Source organism: Chinchilla lanigera, unplaced genomic scaffold (genome assembly GCF_000276665.1).
Source record: "Chinchilla lanigera isolate Chin_1 unplaced genomic scaffold, ChiLan1.0 scaffold00014, whole genome shotgun sequence".
NCBI classification, from domain to species: Eukaryota; Metazoa; Chordata; class Mammalia; order Rodentia; family Chinchillidae; genus Chinchilla; species Chinchilla lanigera.
The window spans coordinates 4,015,447-4,034,854 of NW_004955415.1; the positions used below are offsets into that span (position 1 = coordinate 4,015,447).

The following is a 19,408-nucleotide window of genomic DNA, read 5'->3' on the forward strand; positions in this document are numbered from 1 at the left end:
GGCCTCTGACTGGGAGGAATGGGCTTCTTCTCTTGTGGGCTTTTATTCACTAAGCCTACGAGAACTGCTGGGCCCAGGACCGCTGCAAGCTGCTGGGCTGGGTTTTTACACAGTGTTTCCAGGATGGAGACAAGGGTTTTCTGGGCTGGTGAGGGTCCAGATCCTCATCCTAACCCCAACCAGGGTCCCCCTGCCGTCACCTCTGGTTTTCTATTCAGTGACTTCCAATGAGACTCTCAGCTGTCTCTGAATGCAGCAGCCCCCATAGGTCTGATTCCTTAGCAGGCACAGGCAACTGTTCTGCCTCTTCTGGATCTGCTCCGGGCAGTGCAGTGTCCAGCCCCACTCTTGCTAGCGATGCCACGTGACTAGACCAGGATCCCAGCTGACAGGCGCCAAAGGGGTCTCTGCGGGTGCTGCAGGGCCACCATTTCTGGGTGTTCATCTGGACCCCTTGGTCCCCTCCACTGGGGGCTGGGAACCAAGACACCCCAGCTGTGTCCCCAGCACACCGGTCCTCCATGCCTCAGGAACGGTCTCTGCATAGGACAGGCTCTGGCTCATGCTCGGAGGCCTGAGTCAGCACTCCCAAGCTGTCCTGTGCCTCAGAGAGCTCGGGGAATGCCCACTGTGGGACGCCACTCTCCGAGGCTCTCAGCGAGTGCATGGGAGGCGGGCACAGGGATGTGCACTTTTAAAGCTTCCCAGGGGAGTCAGAGAACAGGTCAGATTCCTGCTCTGCAGACAGTGAGCCAGGGCTGCTCTGCTTGGCCAGGCCCTGTCCCTTCCCAGGCAAACCTGGAGTCTGCCCTGAATGAGGCTGGGACCGTTTTCCAAGTTTTCTCGGACGGCGAGACTGCACTAGTTAGAACCCACGAGAATCTGACCCAGCGTGCCCCCAAATGGCCCCTGCAGCATCCTAGAAAGCTCGTCCTAAAACCCCAGGTTGCATCTTCGGGAGCCGTATGTCTGCAGGTAGGGCCTGGGGATCTGCACTTCCCCAAAGCGACAGTGCTCCGGAAGCCAGCAGGCCTGCTGTCACGTGGATGCGCCACGCTCCGGATGTCTGTTTCGGGTGTCGTCCGACCAGCGTCTTCATCCCTGTGTCGTCAAGGTTAACTCTCCCTGGGAAATTCTCCCTCCGCACGCAGAGAGATGGCGGAAGCTGAGGGCCGACAAGTAAAACGACCTGTCCCCGGTCACGGTCACAGCAGCAGCAGCAGCGATGGCCCCGGCCTGAGTCTTCGGGGCTCCCTGTGTCCAGCACTCCCACGCCAATGTGTGCAGAGGCTCTTGGTCACCCACGGGGCCCACATGGCTGCCCTATCACAGCCCTCTGCAATGTCTGCAAAGGCTTCAGACCCTGGGTTATAAAACCAGGGGAGATATGGGCTTAGCCAACACTGTGCGCGTGTGTGTGTGTGTGCGTGTGTGTGCGCGCGCGCGTGTGTGTGTGTACACACACTCATGCAGTAGGTAGGCTTCGGCCATGTATGCAGACACCCCAACCTCCACACTTTCTTTTTTTATTTTTATTTATTTTTTATTTTTTTGGTTTTTCTCCGGTACCGGGAACCGAACTCACGACCTTGCGCTTGCCAGGCAGGCGCTTTCGCCGCTGAGCTAAATCCCCAGCCCCCTCCACACTGTCTTGCAGGCTGTGGAAGAAAGGCAGAGACAAGCAGGACCAGCGCATACAAACAGAACCCCACTTTATTAGCAGTTAGTTCGAGATTGTACATTAATGGAGGAAGGTTCCCACTTTTAACACAACCCAAAATGGCTGGTTCAAGAGCTCATCAGGTGAGCGGGCAGCGCCCCTCTCCAGCCTCACCCCACCCACCAGGCAAGGAGCCCCTGCCTGCTCCCCTGTGCCCCCTAAGTGCAGTCGGCCCTCTCCTCTCCCCAGGAAGCCACATGAATTTCATGCACAAATTACAGAAGGAGCCCTCTTGCTGATCAGAAAAACTAGCTCAGCCCTAGAAAGCCCCCTCCACCTTTCTCCTCCTCCCGAGAGGAGCAGCGGGATGAGGGATGAACCTCCTAGGACAATACTCGGCTGCAGTCTCTCCCTGACCCCTGGCACTGCTGCACACAAAGCCCACACCTGTCTCAAGGGAGCTAACGGCTGGCTGGGCCTGTGAGCGGTAAGGGCATCTGGCCCAGGGCTGGCCCAGCGGAGACACCCTCGCTTCCGCTAGAGCAGAGATACTTCCTACCTGGTCATTCTCAAACCACTGCTCCAGACCCGGCCAGCTCATTCTACAGATGGGGAAATTGAGGCTCCGGGAGGAAGACTGTCATGCAGTCACCAAGTGTACCCAGGTGGGACAAAAATTCACAGTTCCTGCCTCTGGCCCAGTGCTCCTGTCCCGACACCACAGCTGGGGGAGGCATTTCCCCATCTAGGCGCCCCGTGCTGCAAGCCAGAGGGGCCCAGCTCTGCTCCAGTGCACAGAGATGCAGGCGCCCACGAAGCAGAAACCCAGGACCACAGAGAGTGAGGTTGGGTGCTGGGTCCTGTGCCCTGCTGCCCACACCCAGGTCAGAGGGCTGCCAGGCGCCCTGAAGCCAGGGGTCTCATTCCATCAGACCCAGAGCCGGCCCAGCCTCCTTGTGTCCCCTCCTGCGGTGCCCTGTCCCTTCCTCCCGCCCCTCCAGGCCCCTCCCCTGAGCTCCTGCAGCTCCCACCTGACCTCTGCTGGTTTGGCACTTCCTACAAGTGACAGCGGAGGTGCCACTCAGGCAGGAGGGAGCTGCCTCATCCGTGTGAACGGTGAAATTACCCTTGAGAATATAGGGAGAAAGGAACTGATCGGACGACACCAGGAGAAAGCAGACATCCGGAACGTGGGACTCCATGACAGCAGGCCTGCTGGCCTCACGGACATCATTGTTTGAAAATCAGATGGGCAGGGAGAAGAGCTTTTAGCACTCAGAGATTTTAAAAACATATTACAAAATGCCAAGCGTGCACCTTGGTTGACTCCAATTCCAAACCCAGGTGAGTTATTTGGGGAACAGCAGATGCTGCTAGGAAATCCCTGTCATTGGTCTTAGCTGCGGCTCGGGCGCCACCTCTGGGGGGACATGGGCAGAAGCGTCTAAGGGGAAGCCCCGAGATGTCTGCAACTTACTTTAAACTAGGTCAGAAAAACACACACATACAGAGAAAAGTACAAACGTGCCAAATCCTGGTGACTTTCCATCTAGACACAGGGTAGTGGGCATCTATAATCAGACTGTGGGAGATGCTTTAGGAGCTGCTCTTCCCGCCAGCACAGCTGCTGGGGCCGCCAACCTCTCCAGGTCCCGACAGGAGTCTGCCTTGCGGGGGCAGCGGCCTCCCCTCAGTGGGACTTGGAAGCACTGGCTGCTCCGACACAGGGGCGCAGAAGACGCCCCACTTTGGAGGAGACTCATCCTGAGTGACTGAGGCGGCTGCAGTGACACCACCCTGGGCAGAGAAAGGTAGAGGGGACACAGGACGGAGGGTGGAGTCACCTGCTCGACTGAAGCCCTTTCTGTCTCTCATTTTTGGCCAAATGCTGACAGGTAATCCATGGACAGGGAAGACTGACCGTGCTGCCCTGTATACTCTGGTTTCCTGTGTGAGCCAGGGGTCTGCGTGGCCATTAGCTGAGAGCCCCAGGGCAGCAGAACCCCTCTCCTCACCCCCACGCTCCACGGCCTGGCTGTGTCTGGGCTGGGGAGAAGAATCTACCAGTGGGGAGGAACAGAGCGGCAGTGACCACAGAGTAGCAGGGACCTCACCAAAAAACGGGCAGCAGCTCTGCTCCAGAGACCCGCAGGAGAGCTGAGGCCCAAATCCAGGCTCTCTCCCTGGCTCTCCACCCGGCCTGCAGCCACCTGAGCCTGGGGAGACAGAACGGTGCTGCCGGCCTCCGGAGCGGTGTGGGAGAACAGGCTCCAGCGCAGAGGGCAGACTCCGGAGCATGGGGGCCCCGCCCCGGTCACAGCAGACAGTCCCCACCGGCAGGCCAGGAGGGAGGCTCAGGGCTTGCACCATGGAGGCCTGCTCACTCTGGAAGTTGGGCTCTAGCTTGCAGCTGTCCTTGTGAGCAGTGGAGGACAGGAAGCGGCCCTGTCCTCAGGCACTATGCCCCCCACCTCTGCCAGCCCATTGGCCAGGCCACGGGGGGCCTGCCCTCAACACGTACTGCAGCGACGGTCACACCAACCATCCAGACCCTTCTCCAGCCCAGCGCGGAACTCGAGGAGAGGGAATGAGCTGGGAACAAGGCTAGGAAAGGGCCTCCTAACGGGGTGGGGGCCGGAGAAGCAAATGCACGTCTGGGAATGAGAAGGCTCAAAGGCACCTGGCTGGGAAGAGTGGTTTGTCCCCATGTCCTGGAATGACCACAGCTGTGACTGAGGGAGGGACAGGAACCGGGCACAGCGGAGGGTCCCACGCAGGCTAGAGGCAGTGTGGTATCGGAAGAAGAGCACTGGACCAGAACTGGAGGCCCCGGGTTCAACTCTCAGCCCTGCTGCCTATCAGAGGGGACATGGCCGAGCAGGCCCACTCCCTTCCCGGACCTGCTCTGCATGAGTCAAAGGACCTGTCCGACCCAAGATGCCAGAGTCTTGGGAACAAGACCAGCTCTCCAGGAAGAATTCCCCGGGTGTCTGGTGGGAGCCGAATTGGCAGTTGAGGGGGCCGGGAGGCACCCTCGCCTTAGACACTTCACATTGTTAAAGGGGAGCAGGAGCAAAGCCCAAGTAGAAACTGGTCGAAAGGCGCCACAGGGCCTGGAGACAGCTCTGTGGGTCCCAGGGGCACCCACAGCCCCCAATCTAGCACCATGTGAGGGGAGAAGGACAGGCCGGCTGGGCCAGCGCTTCCACCCTAGCCCCAGCTACTTCCCTTGGCCCCAGTTCCCCAGGACCACTGGGCCCCATGAAGCCAGGCTTCCTGGAGAGAGCTGTCTGCCCTGTGCGTGTCACTGCCTGCTCCCCTGGGATGGCCCCAGGCAGCTGCGGCACTTGGGAGAGGAAACATCTCTCCATGGACACCCCCATAGTGTCCTCATGAGCCCCCCACACTGAAGATGCGTCCTCCTTCCCTCAGAGCTCATTCTCCAGCACTAAGATATGACATCCTTGATACTGGGGCTTACCACCATTGTATAAGACTGAATTAAAAACAAACCCAACCAAAAAAAATATAATATATATATATACACATTATATATATATATATATATATATATATGTAACACAGTGCGACCCCAGCACCCAGGGTTTGAACTCTGGCACCAAGAAAAAAAACAAAATATTAAAATACTTTAGCTTCTTAGTATTTGAGAGGTTAGGGGGTCTCTGGGAACCCTCGGCCACAGGTCGTGTGGGCAGAGCAGCGGGCGGCAGTCCCCACCGCTCTGCCATGTTTCTGGCCGAGGCGGTGGGCGGGACGATGTATGTACATGGGGATGCGTGTACTGCAGACTCCTGACCCGCCTCAGCCCTTTACCACAGGAAACACCACGCGTGTCACACCCCAGGTGAAGACTGGGTGAGATCAAGGCCTGAGTCTCTGGACCCACATGGCATGGCAGTGCCCTTGGCCTTGGAAGAGGCCTTGAGGACTGGGTAGGAACTGTAGGGACCAGAGATTCTTTCCCCACAAGGGAAGGTGAGATGGGAAGGTATGAAGCCAAACATGGAGGTGCGATGAATCTCTTACGGTGGCCACCCTCACCCACCTAAGGACCACCTCTGGCACCCAGCTGACCCCTGTGAAGGGCCTGGCTCAAAACACTCAGAGGAATGTCCAGTCTTTGTCCCTGGTTTGGCAAAAGACCCAGCTGGGCTCTTCTCCCTTATTGTCTGGAGGACAGGGAAAATACGGCAGCTAATACTGAGGGGATACCCTGCTGGAGCAGGGGAGGGGATGCAGAAGAGGGTGTGGTTGGTAGAACACAGTGAGGGACAGGAGAGAGTCTTGTGGACTCCCTCCCACCAAGAAGTGGCCTTCCACCAACAGGAAGTGGCCTTCCCCAGGGAGGCTGTGAACGGAATGGGCCTCTGGTGCTGGGGAGATCCGGTAGGCCACAGACCCAGCGGTGGAGGCTCTGAGGCGCTTGTGGACCTGCCTCGCTTCTCCTGGCCCTGCGTGGGCCTCAGCAGAGTATTGCTCGTAAGTGCCTGGCCAGCCCGGCCCGCTCCCTCTCCGCAGGTCAGTCTGGCTCAGCACACAGCGGGACGTCCCTGCTGTCACAAGGGTCCAGTCTGGCAGTGGTGGCCATGGCTACCTGGTGTTCTGGAGGTCCTCCCGCAGCCAGGTGGGCAACGTCTGGCCCATCTTGTACAGCAGCTTGGAAAGCTCGACGTTGTGGTCCCGGTAGTAGTCCTTCAGGAAGGCTCGGGACTGCAACAGGAAAGGAGGCCAGGTGAGGGGGTGGCGGGCACTAGCCACTGCTCCCTCTAACACGGCACTCTGCTGGCCCCATGCCATGCACCTCTTTTTTACACACAGTCCTCTTCTAAAGGGAGCCTCCAGAGAAAACTGCCATATACGTGCAGCTCAAAACTCTTGTAATAGAGAGAAAGGCACATTCATCAAAACCAGAGGGAACCCAGGCGTGGTGGTGCGTGCATGAATCCCAGCACTCGGGGGGTTGAGGCAGGAGGATCACTGTGAGTTTGAGGCCAGCCTGGACTACACAGTGAGTTCATGTCAGCCTGAACCACATAGTGAGACCCTGTCTCAAAAAAAACAAAACAAACACATGGAAAAAAAAAAACCCAGAGGCAAACAGGATCAGGAAACATAAGAAGGTGCCATCTATGACCGTCCCTGCCTGCTTTAGGACATGCTATAATGTCCTATGAGGATGGCCTAACTTTCCATTCCACAGGCCCAAATGTTGACCCCAGAGACTCCACCTCCCCCGAGAAGCCGCCCTTGTGCTGAGTGTCGTCACTTCTGTGCCCCTTTGCTGCACCGTGCGCTCCCCACTGCACCCTCACCCGTGCGGCATCTCGTCTGCCCCGCATGAGGAGTTCCGAGGGGCAGGGGCACGCCTGCTTTGTCCTGGAGCCCACAGCACCGCCTCGGTGAAAGACCAGGGTACCGAACACCTGCGTGCTCTGCCCCCGCTCAGGCGCCCCTGGTACTGACCAGCTGCCGCAGGCGCCACAGCCACCACTTACATCCAGGTCCATCTCTGGGTATTTCCGGCCCTTGCTTTTGCCCAGACACTTGGTTTTTCCTCCTTCGAGCAGCTGGCACCAAAATCCTTTCTTTGGATCAAACCTGCGGCAGTGGGGAAAGCTGCGGTGAGAGCCAGCCCACCCCGCCCTCCACGGAGGCGGCACCCGGAACGGCAGAGCCAGGAGCTCAGGGAACCCACTGCTCTTTGAGCCCTCGAACTGCACTCACTGCGGGGCTGATATTCGCCATCTACTGGCCCAAGTTTAGCCGCCTGGGCTACGCTAACCTTGCCGTCCCTCCTGCCTGCAAAGGGCCGCTGCCATAGTCTTCAAAACCTAAGCTGCCTGGCCAGCAATCCATAACATGGACGCTTGTGGGTGCTGTGTGATCCTGGGCACTGGTGTCAGAATTTCTAGCTCAGCAGTGAGTTACATTTTAAGCCAGAGGGGCTGGGGATTTAGCTCAGTGGCAAAAGCGCCTGCCTGGCAAGCGCAAGGTCGTGAGTTCGGTTCCCGGTACCGGAGAAAAACCAAAAAAAACAAAAACAAAAACATTTTAAGCCAGAAGGCCTTCTTTATTCCTCCCAACTTCAAGTGACAACAGGGTACAGGAAAAAAAGGTTTAGGCGGGTTTCTTCCGATTTTTCACAGATTGTATCTTTAACAAGAAATATAAGGGTATTTGTGTCTGCACTTTAGTGTGGACAGTTTTCTACTTTGGAGTAAATTTCAGGCAGGACACAACAAGGCTGCCTTCAAGGGCACTTTGGATGCAGTCCCGGGGAGAGGAGGCAGGTCGGCATCAGAACTCGGCCCCGGGCCCAGGCACCATTACAGTTCTGAGCAAGAAATACTGGGCAAACACAGTTCCCTCGGGCAGGTGAGCGAGACAGGGACCTCTGAGAGGGCCACAGGCAGGCACAGGTGACAATGATGACGATGAGAGCAGCAACCGTAACCAGCACTCAGTACACACCACGCGCTGCGCCAGGAGGCGCACGCACATGCTATTTGTCACCCAGTGCAGTGGACCCAGGAGGTGGGGATTATTCTCACACCTAATCCACACAGGAGGAAAGTGATGCTCGGAAAGCTATGGAACTCATCGAGTGCTACAGAGCTACATGAGGGATCCGGGGTCGGACCCCAGGCGTCTGTGACACTGCAGCCTGTGCCGTGACTGCCCCCGTTTCCTGCCTCGAGGGGAAGGGGCAGATCTTCCCCTTCTACCCCTTTCTGCTTTCTCCTTTCCGCTCGCCCTTCTCCACCTTCCACTTCCGGCACTGTGAGGAGAGAACACTCTTGCTGCTGGCCTTGCAGCAAAACAGCAAAGAGGGCAACTCAAGTCCTCTTCTCTTGGGTGCCCCCTCCTGCCCTGGCCCCGGAATGCAGGCCAACACTGCCCCTCCATAGGCAGGCATCCACCGTGCACCGGTACCAGCTCTGGGGGAGTGGGTTTATTGCCATCAACAAAATATTTCAAGTTTCTTTTTCCTGAAATTATATTTCAAGTAAAAAATCTAATGCTAGGAAACCCTCTGGGAATGGAGGTTCCTTACGGCTGGTCTGATTGACAAGAAACACTCTGCAAATGTGCAGCTCAGACTACACTGAACTGAAAAGACACTCCAGGTTGTTCAAGCTGATTAGAGAACAGATTCATCTACAACACCTTCCCTCCATGCACACTTCTTTGGCAATATAGGGAACTGAACCTGGGACCTTTGCACTGAACAACAGCCCCTGCCCCTTCTCCCTCCACTCCCTCCCCAGCTCGCTCTCTTTCTTTCTTTCTTCTTTCTCTTCTTCCTTCCTTCCTTCCTCCCTCTCTCTCTCTTTCTTTCTCTCATGAGAGAAGGTCTAAGTCAGTAAGTTGCCCAAGCTGGGCTCAAACTTGTGATCTCCCTGCCTCATTTCCCAGTGTGCTGGGATTGCAGGCACGCACACTGCTCCAGGCTACCTCCCTTCTTCTTCACTAAAAGGACTTAGGTCAAATTAATACAGTGGTGCCTCAGTTCACAAACTCAATTCTCTCCACGATTCCGGTCACAAACGGAACTGGATGAGAACCGAATCAAATTTCCCCGTGAGGTCCACATTGAACCTCACCATTGAATTTGATTCCGTTCTTGCAACTCGGCTTGTGACTAGAATTGTGGAACAAATCAAGGTTGTGAATGGAGGCACCACCCACTGTATCACCTTTACTGCTCAACAGCTGTGAGGGAGAGCTGCACACTCCCCCGCAGACCCTAACTAACTAGCTGTGTTTCGCCCACGGTTGGTCAAGCCTTTGGTTTTATGGCACAGATGCCTGCTCAGGTAAATCGCCCTGCTGGAGACCAGTGCAGTACTCACGCCAAGGTTTTGTGGTAGTCGATGGTGTTGGTCACCCCAAGGAATTTCTGCACTGTGTCCATCACTTTGGCAGGTTCTGTTCGCAGCAGTTTGCCATCCAGGACCAGAATCTAGAAAGAAGGAAAAGGAGAAGGGCAGCCTGGACTTGCTTCCCCCCTGGTGGCAGGCAGGGTCAGCAGCCAGAGCAGCAGGAAGGGGCCTGGCTGTAAATGTGGGGCCTGGTGCTCTCCAGAATCGGCTTCCTGCTTTACCTCCGGACGGCAGGGATCCATGCCGAGACTCTGTGCTCTGTGGTCTAACTCCCTGGGCTCCGTCCCGTGTCATCCCTCAACACCCCTGCTCCAGCCCTCGCCGAGCTTCCAGCCCGCACCCCACACCTGCTCCCGACTTCAAAGGGTTTCTCCACAGACCTCCTGGGATCTGCCCCTGCCCCTTCCCTGTGCCCCCGTCCCCATGTTGGCTGCCCCCGGGGTTTCTGCAGCCCTCGGGCCAAGCATGCCCTCCTGGGGCCAGCAGCCTACCTGGTTGGCATGGAAGGCGTTGAGCCAGCGCTCGATGTGGGTGGCATACCAGCCGGGGACCAGGCAGCGGCTCTGCAGGGCACGCAGCTTCGAGGACGCATCCGGGCCGGCTGTGATCACCTCGTGGAAGGTGTACTTCAGGGCCACAGGGTCATCATGGGCGCGCTGGTGCTGGGGAGGGGAGCGGTGGGCATGGCACACGGGGAACAAAGGAGCGCCCACTTGCTGTGGGACCACAGCCCATGAAGTGCAGGGGACCCTGGGCCAGAGGCCAGCCCTGTGCTCCAGTCCTGGCTGGACTGCTGTGAGGATGCAGGGAGCCACTGGCCCCACAGTTCCAATGTCCCCGTCTCTGCAGGCTGGGAGTCGGACTGGACCGAGCTCTCCCTGTACTGGTCACTCGCACACCACTACCAAGGTGCCTGCCTGGCCGGGAGACTAGTGCACGCTGATGTCAACCTCGTTTCTTTCACACTAACTCGCCTTTCCATATCAATTCATGTGGAGAAAACACGACACTTCCCTAAACAGACGACCAGAATCAGCTGCCACAGACAGAAGGCAACTACCAGTAAATACAATAAAAATCAGGAACTTTCCCAAACACCACAAAACGTCCACCCTAGGCCCCAACCCCCAAACGCACACTCTTTGTTAGAAATAGGGCTTCGCTGTCTTAGAAATGGCACAGGTGCCCCTTGCCCCAAACCGGGCATTCTCCTTTATGGGACTCGGACAGACTGGAGAACACTGTAAAGGGAGAAACGCCGAGTGTGAATCACAGAAAGTCATGCCGTGGGCCATCAGCATCCGCAGGATTCTCAAAGTCCACACCCGGGCTGGGCACAGTGGTACACGCCTATAATCCCCCTCTGGGTGGCTGAGGCTGGGGTAGGAGGATCCCAAGTTCAAGACTAGGGCCGGGGATACAGCTCAGTGGCACAGCACCTGCCTGACAAGCTCGAGGCCCTGAGTTGGATTCCTGGTACCAAAACAAAAACAAAGTAAAACAAGTTCAAGCTCAGCCTGAGCAATTTAGTGACTTACCAAAAAAAAAAATAAAAATAAAAAAATAAATTAAATAAATAAATAAATAAATAAATAAATAAAATTAGAAAGGCACAGTGGGTGTAGCTCAGTATGAAGGCCCTGGGTTTGAGCTCCATGCCAGGAAAAAAAAAAAATCACCCAGAGTGTGGGGAACCCCCGCTAAGGTGTATGATGTCCCTCCCAGGCCGACTCCTGGGCCCCACTGAGGGACACCACGGCACAGGGCAGGGAGGCCTCAGCCTTCTGACCTCCCTTCCAAGACAGGCAGCCACCCTCCTCTCCTGCCAGCTCCCTCCTGCGTCTCCGGGTAGGACTGGCATTCCTGTCTTCTTGCCTCCCTAACCTGCCTTGACCATGGACAGCAGAAAGAACAGGCCTCAGAGTCAGAAGACCTGGATCCAAAGCCCACACACGAAAGTAGCCGAATCTCGGGTCTCTCACACACACCCTCTGCCTAAGCTCCAGGGAGGGCCCGAAGTTGGGCACTGTCACTAGTTCAGAGCAGGGGATGCTGAAGCCCCTCTTTGGCCCCATGAAATCAGCCGGCATGCACGTGGCAGAACACGGAGCGGAGCAGCCTATAGGGTTCTGGATCTCCTACAAAGACGAAGCCCACGGAGAAATGGACACTAGGACCTGAGCAAGACCTGGGGAACAAAAGGAAGGGACGGCTTCCTCTCAGACTCGGGTGGGGCAAGGGTCCCAAGGGACAGGAGCAAGGAGGACTGCACTTGCTGGCCCTGTGGGGGACACTGAAGCCCCAAGCACCCACACACCCAAATGCAGAGGCTCAAAGGGCGGCAGCGAGCTCCAGAAAGTGGCCTGGTGAAAAAAGGCCTTCCCAGCCAGCACAGCTGACGCCGTCCCACTCACCACACACTATGGCCCAGGTGTCCCCAACACCAAGAGCAGGCCCAGCCCACTGGCCGGACAAGGGTGGTCAGGATGCCGGCCTTAGGTGCAAGAGTCACTTCTGAATCAAAGCACATGGCAGCGTGGCCTAGGAGGACTGGCAGGCCCAAGGGACTCAGGCCCAGGAGCCTACAACAGGCTGCCAGCATCCCTGTGAGCACAGTGGGCTGCACTCAGAAGAAATTAAATCATGCCAGCGTGGCGGCACACACCTGTAATCCCAGCACCTGGGAGGCTGAGGCAGAAGGATCACCACAAGTTCGAGGCCAGCATGGGCCACACAGTGAGTGGAAGGCCAGCCTGAACTATATAGCGAGATGTTGTCTCAAAAGAAAACCGAAACAACAAGAAGAAACAACAAGAAAGAAAGAGAAATTAAATCGGGTCACAGAAACAGAGGCAAGTTCTGGCCCTCATTCACCTCAGCAGGGACGAGGATCCATCCCTCGAGTGTGCCAGGCGTTGGTGCCCCCCACTCAGGCCGGCAGGTTCTGTGCCATGGCCTCCTCCAAGTTCCCACTTCTGCCCACGCTGTGGCCCGAGGAGGAGAAGCTACAGTCAGCATGCGCCCAGACTCCGAAGCCAAGCTGCCCCCAGGTCTCCAGGCCTCCACCTCCTGCGGAGGTCAGGATCATGGGCAGGACCCCACACAAAGCTAGGGCTGAGCGGTGGCTGGCACTGCGTATCTGTGCCAGGCTGGCCGTGCCAGGGAGGCAGGACTCACCTGTCACCTCACTCCAGGTACCTGGCTCAGAACCGGCCCGAGCAGGTGCTTCTTGGCACTGCTGAGTGACTGAGTGTCAGACAGAGGCAGCACCCTGCATTCAGCCCACCGCCACTCACCTGGTACCAAGAGTAGGCCCGGTCTGCGGGGCTGATGAGGATGGTGAGGATCTTGGCCTTGGGCAACAGGGCAGCTGCCCGCCGGGGCGCCACTTCAGAATCAAAGTAGTTGGCGCTCTTCTCAAAGTAGAAGTCGGAGGTGGTGTTGGAGGGGATGGGGAAGAACTCCATGTACCTGCGGGAGCCAAAGTGGGACTCTGGGGTGACACACAGGAGGAAGGGACCCCTGGATGCTGTGGGGGTGGGCCGCGCTTCCTCAGAAAGCAGCAGGCAGGCTGCTCCAGCTGAACCAGGACCCCCTCCAGCAGCACCTAGGGAATGGCCACTTGGCCAACCGCTCCTCCCAATTCATTCCTTCCCAGTGGAGGCTGTGGGGTCGGGGGGTGGTGGTCTAAGACTCAAGGTCTGATGTGGGTTGCGGGGGTGGGGGTGGGGCATGGAGGAGGGTAGTTTCCAGCCGAAACTCAGATCCCACCAGTCTGATGCTCTGCACCTAAGCCGACAAGCCTAGCTCTGCCGCTAGGGGGCGAGTCCGAGCTCAGCAGCGGTCTGAGCCCAGGAGGGCCAGCTGCGGCGAAGCGCCCTCTGCCGCCTTACAGGGCAGGCTTGCTCTCCTCCCGCAAAGGCCCTCCAGTCCTGGGCTGTGGACCTGGAGACAAAGGGGAGGGTCGCCTTCTGCCACACACGCCCCCCTCCCCACCTGCTGCGGGTGAGAGCACAGCTTTCCAAATCATGTTTCATACCCTGCCCGAGTATCGACCTCCTACACCAAGGACCACTCTGAAAATGAAATGAACCCTACAGACCCTCTCCAGGGGCCCCGACTCCTAAAAAGCCAGGATACAACTTTGAGGACTCGTGGGAAGCAGAGGGTGCCCGAATTAAGAGTGTAACAACTCTGCCCGTGAAACTGAGCATCTCCACAGTAGTCCCAAGGGCCCTTCAAGAGTCCTCAGGGGCTTGACAGGTCTCCACACCTCCCTACAAAATCAGAATCTTGGGGACAGTGCCAAGGAGTCACCCTCTCTCCTTTTTCTAAAGCTTTTCTGTTTGTAATACCTGAGAAAGCTCAAAAAGCAAAAGCTTCACTTGGCAAGCCTGTAGCAAAGCTCAACTTCTTTATCTTATCTGATATAAATATTCACACTTCGCTATACACCTGCTAATGTACTACAGGTGTGTGCTGCCCCGGGCTCTGCTGAAGATGCTAAGTGTACGGCTTTGCCCTTGCGCTGTATTACCTTGTGGAATCCAGAAAACGCCGGCCTCCAACATCTCTGCCCCCAAGAGGTTTTAGGTAAGAGACCAGACATGTCAGATAATAGAGAATGGTGGATATTTGTATGGATGGACAGGCAAGATAGACAGATGGGTAGAGAAATGATAGGTAAATAAGAGAAATGCACACAGAGAAATACAAAAAAAAAAAAGCCAAAATTCCTCCACCTAGATAACCTGTTAATGTAACCATAATAAATACGGCTAACACACGTACATACAAAGTTTTAAAAGGTAATAGTAGGAAGGATGTGAATTGAAAAACTAGAGGGTAAAACAATGCATGCTGCCTCCACTAACACCACAAGTAACTGCTGTGGAAGGTTCTGGTGAAAAGCCGCATCCGTGAGCACCTGCCCAGGTGAGCCCTGAAGGCCGGCCAGCACGTCAGAAGAGTACACAAGGACACCCTGTTTCCGCAGCTGGCCACACACAATGGGAAGGGCCAGTTCTTGGTCAGCAGACACACTTGGACATCAGCCCTGCTCTGTCACCAGCAGACCTTGGGACCTTAGGGACTCCTCCCTCCCCTCCTATAGGAGGCAGGATGCTTCTGTGCAAGCAAGGGAAGGGCTACCCGCCCCAACACACCTCTGTAGTCTGTGACCCGGGCGGCAGTGCAGAGGGGCAAAGGGCTTCCTCATTCACTGTCGCGTCTGTGACAACATCCTCCCACCATGATTCAAGGGTCACTGCTCCTTGTCCCTGTTTACAGGAACTTTAGCTGTGTGTGAGCAAGCACCAGCTGCTTCCTGCTGTGTCCACAGTGACCTCCCCATGTGGCTCCACGATGGCCTTCCTGTCCTTTTGTGAACAGAGACCCACTCACCAGTCGATGCCTTTGTGATAGTTGTGGCCATTAAAAAACTGGATCTCCTCAAAGGTCTCTGAGCTGGGGTAGTTGCTGCTTAGGTCCGGATGCATCCCCAGGAATAAGTAGAGAGCTGTGGTGCCTGGAGGAGGGGAGGCACTGAGGACCACACCCCACCCCTGAACAAAAAGACCGAGTTTGGGTTCTGGGCCTGGCTCCCGTATTCACTGGGAAGTCCCCGGAAAGTCCTTCCCCTTCTCTGGGTCTTAGTTTCCTCATTTGTACGGTAAAGAAACTGTGCCAAATCTGGGATGGTAAGTACAGCGCTTCCCTGTGGACACTACAGCTCCTGTACCCCCTGCAGACATCACTAATCCTTACAGCATTCTTCATCACTACATAGGTGTGACCTCAGAATCCTCCTTATCACTGCACTCTGACAATCATGTCCAACTGACTGTGGTCTCTGGTGAATTTCAAAGCTGGAGGCTTCTGCTGGTCCTTTCCAGAACTAGGCCTCTGCCCACTCTCCTGCTTGGGCGCAGCCCAGGAAAAAGAAGGCTCCAACCCTCCCTCTGTCAATGTGACATTACTGAAGAGCCAAATGCTAGCTCTAGTGTCTTCTCTTCTGGCTCCCCAGTTCCTCAGGGAGATCTTTTGTCTACTCCCTGTGGTGTGACTCTGGTTTATATACTACCATGAGAATACCCAGAAGAGAAAAGAAGGCTGCAGAGTTTGGTGATTAAGAGTATCAGCTTTGGGCCGGGGATATAGCTCAGTGGTGTAAGCACCTGCCTGGCAAGCACAAGGTGCTGAGCTTGATTCCCAGTACCAAAAAAAAAAAAAGAGTATCAGCTTTGAAGTCACAGAAACCAAGTCTCAAGACCTAGAACTGGCATTTCCTAGCTAAATGTGCTATGGGAAGTCACTCACTTCTCTGAGCCTTGAGTTTCCTGTCTGTAAAACAGGAGTAGCCATCTATGCCATACAGTGTCATGTGGATGGCAAGTGCTTAGCCATCACACGACTACTTCTCCATCCTGCACCTCTGGCAGGCGTGATTAATGGATTACAATCTGCTCTGCATTAAACCAGTTTTGCCTGGGACAACTTGAACTTGCAGAGCAGCTGATCTGGGCTTCTTTCTCTGCCCACACTCAGAGACTCCCAGGAGGACACAGAGAATGCTCCCTGGGGCTGTGATCAGACAACCACAAGAATCCCACGCTCACTCTCTACTCTCTTCACACCTCCACACAGGCAATTCCTCTTCACCGCATTCTACTCCCACTTTCGGGAGCCGGAGGGGTGGGGGAACAGGACCATGGCTAGGTGGTCTCCATTATCCCACAGAGACAGCAGGGAGTAAGGAGGGCTGGGCTGAGGGTGGAGAGACCTGCCTGTTTTCTGAGGGCCAATAATGAGGAGCTTTGGGAAGCGGTCACATGTCTTCTCCTTGGACCAGATGTCTTTGTGGCGTTTGTCCTCACAGGGGTCCTAAAACCAACAGTGGAAGGAATGTGAGGGAGGCCCAAGAACTCAGTGAGTGGACTCCACTGCACGTGGGCAGTGAGCTCTTCTAGCCCCAACTGCCCGACAGAACACCTCCACATGTCCTTGCCACCTCCCGCCTTCGGACACTGAGCGTGACAGGAGGGACCACTTCTGGTGAGTCTCGGGTCCCCAACAGACCCTGGCAAAATGCCCAGCTGCGTGCTTGGCACATGTTAGGAATTCGCAAGCCCTTGTTAAATTGAACTGGACAAACAGTGTCTGGACCAAGGGTCAGAAAACTTTTCCTACAAACTTTGGTGAATGTTCAGTAAACATTGCAGCCTTTCGATTCTGCGGGGCTTCTGCTGCTTCCAGGAATATGCATGGCCATGTGCCCGTAAAACTTTTTTGCACAAACAGACCACAGGCTGGATTTGGCCCATGAGTCATGCTTTGTGAACCCTTGGTCTTGACTACGAGACACCACCGACTCCTGCTCCTGTTTCCAATTTTTAACAGCTCCCAGGAGTAGACTTTCCCGAGAACTGCCTCCCTAAACCCAGCGACAGTTCCCCCGCAGCGGCCCAGAATTAAGGGGGCCTAAGACCTTATCTAAGAGACTACACAGCCTTTCTAATGTCTTTTTTCCCCCATTTTGTTTTGCCTTTGAGACAGGGTCTCACTAGGTAGCTCAACAGGCCCTATACCATGATTACTCCTGCCTCCGCTTCCCAAGTGCTGGGATGAAATGATTTTTCCAGGGGTGCATATAAGTGTACATGCACGCAAGCCTGAGTGGGGAGGTATGTCTGTATGTACAGGAGCACGTGTGTGTGCTAGGAGCAAGTGTGCCCATGCTAGCAAGCAAACAGACACCTGAGTTTTCATTTGAGAGAGTGCGTGAGGTCAAGCACATGCCTATAAGTGGAGGGCGTTCCATCCCTGCAGCAAGGTGCTGGCTGCCATGTCCCTACCTGCCAGAGGGGGTCCTTCTCTTCGGAGAAGATCTGGAAGTACTTCTGGGCCAGCTGCACGGGCGGCAGGGTCTGCAGCCGCAGGTTGGTCCAGGAGTGCAGGAAGCGCACCAGGTGCTTGAAGGTGTACAGGCCCAGGCGGTCATTCCCATAGTTGGACAGGTGCGTCATAAAGATGCTGATCTGCCCCAGGGAAGGGGAAGAGGGAGAGGGAAGCAACAGTTGGGTCAGCTTCTGAGCCTTCACCCCACCTTCCAGCCCTGCCTCAGTTTGCGGGGCCACACAATAACCAGGGCAACATACACTGGGGTCATCACAAACTTGCTGCATGGCGATGGCCTGAACACAATCAGGATGACCCAGGTCTAACTGACCCCCAATAGTACAACCCCACGGTGAAAGGCTGGTTGATGCAGGAGCTATTTGTGCTTTATTTTTGCCCCCGGAGGGAGCAAGTGTGTAGGGAAAGAAAGGCGCACTCAGCCCATAAAGCTGAATAATAACAACCACTTGACGTTTACCTAATATTATTAAAGTATGGATAATTGCTTCCATTTACAGATAAGGAGAGGGCCAGACGGCTCAAGTAGAATCCTGTTCGTGTGTGTTGAGTGTGGGTGTATACGTACGCACACATGCATGAAGACTGGAAAGAGAACATGCACAAAATAAAGACAAAGAAAGCTCTGATTCTCTAGTCCAGATCTTGAGGTAGAGGGACAGTGCCAGTACTGGACAGCAGGTCCTTCGACTCCCAGGCCCCCTGCTGGTCTCCCTGCCCAGCCCGGGCTGCCCAGCAGCGCTCCTCATGCCAGCTGCGGAGAACTCACGGGATTGAGGAGCACTGTGAGGAAGAGCTCGCCCCCGTTGATGATCTTGTCCAGTTCGCTGGAGCCACCAGGGTACTCGTTGTAGAAGATAGTGTGTGTGAAGAGGCCACACGTCTGCCTCGGGAGGACCTGGGAGATGGAGAGAGGGGTTGTGGCATCTCCAGGCGTGGACAGCGAAGGTTGTGCCTCAGGAGAAGGGCCAGGGCATTTCTTCAGAAAGAGGATTTCCTACAGCCCCCACATTAGAAGTCCCTGCTCCGAGTCTCAGCAACCTGCAAAATCTGCCCCATCTGGCAAATCACATGCCCTTGCTGTTTAATACTACACAGCTCTCTCTGCACAACATAAGCAGGCCCAGAGGAACACGGTCCGACTGTTTCTGGAAACCTGGATCATTTGTGGCAAGGGTCCTTGGCCCCCCAAGGTGGCTGTGCAGGCCCTTGACATGAGAGCTTTGCCTGGGCACACTCATGGACACGCACCAGCCTGGCTGTTTACTGTCTGTCTCCCAGCGGGAAACCAAGCACTGGGGAAGCACAGCACAGGCCTGCCTTGTCAGGATCTTCTTCCTAGAGTTCACGTGAGCCCCCGGTATAGAGCGGTGGGTGGGAGATGGAGAGATAAATATATAAAGCCTGTCTTCCCACAGCTGCCCTACTGCTATGGCTTTAAGGTAGGTGTCCCCCAAAAGCCTCATGTGCTCATGGGTGGGTGTGACTGGATTATGTGTATGGGATGCTGGATCAGTTTACTGACTGGTTTAGCATGTTCTGGGCGTGGGTGATGGATTTACTGAAGACAGAAGACCCACCTTGGGTGTGGGGGGCACCAACAAACAGGCTTGTAGCCTGGACGGAATAAAAAGGGAAAGAGGGAAGGGCCACTGCGTCCTGCCTGCCACGCCACAGACTTTTTCTCCTCTGCCGCCGCCCGGCCTTGGAGCCAGCTGACTGTGGACTGAACCCCTATAAACAGTGAGCCACATACACCTTTCCTCCTGGGTATTCTGCCCCAGCAACAAGAAAGCAACTAAGACAGCCATCTTGACTGATGGTAACTTATCCTTCCAGGCCAAACACCCTGTAGTCATCTTTGACCCCTCTCCTTCTTCCACACCCTACTCCCAGTGTGTCAGCAGGTCCTCCTGGCTCTGACTTCTAA

The 19,408-nt window shown here is 55.7% G+C and overlaps 1 protein-coding gene across 2 annotated transcripts in view; it reads right to left on the reverse strand.

Moving 5' to 3' along the window:
- Positions 1-1,695: 1,695 nt before the first annotated feature.
- Positions 1,696-19,408, reverse strand: part of Ndst1 (N-deacetylase/N-sulfotransferase (heparan glucosaminyl) 1) — a gene marked incomplete in the record, with an annotated part of 61,786 nt that continues 44,073 nt past the window's right edge. For both annotated transcript variants that reach the window (XM_013512250.1, XM_013512251.1), the window contains 9 exon segments: positions 1,696-6,391; positions 7,177-7,279; positions 9,535-9,644; positions 10,056-10,226; positions 12,861-13,035; positions 14,968-15,091; positions 16,350-16,446; positions 17,418-17,600; positions 18,248-18,376. In XM_013512250.1, the coding sequence (XP_013367704.1) occupies positions 6,272-6,391; positions 7,177-7,279; positions 9,535-9,644; positions 10,056-10,226; positions 12,861-13,035; positions 14,968-15,091; positions 16,350-16,446; positions 17,418-17,600; positions 18,248-18,376 (1,212 nt within the window).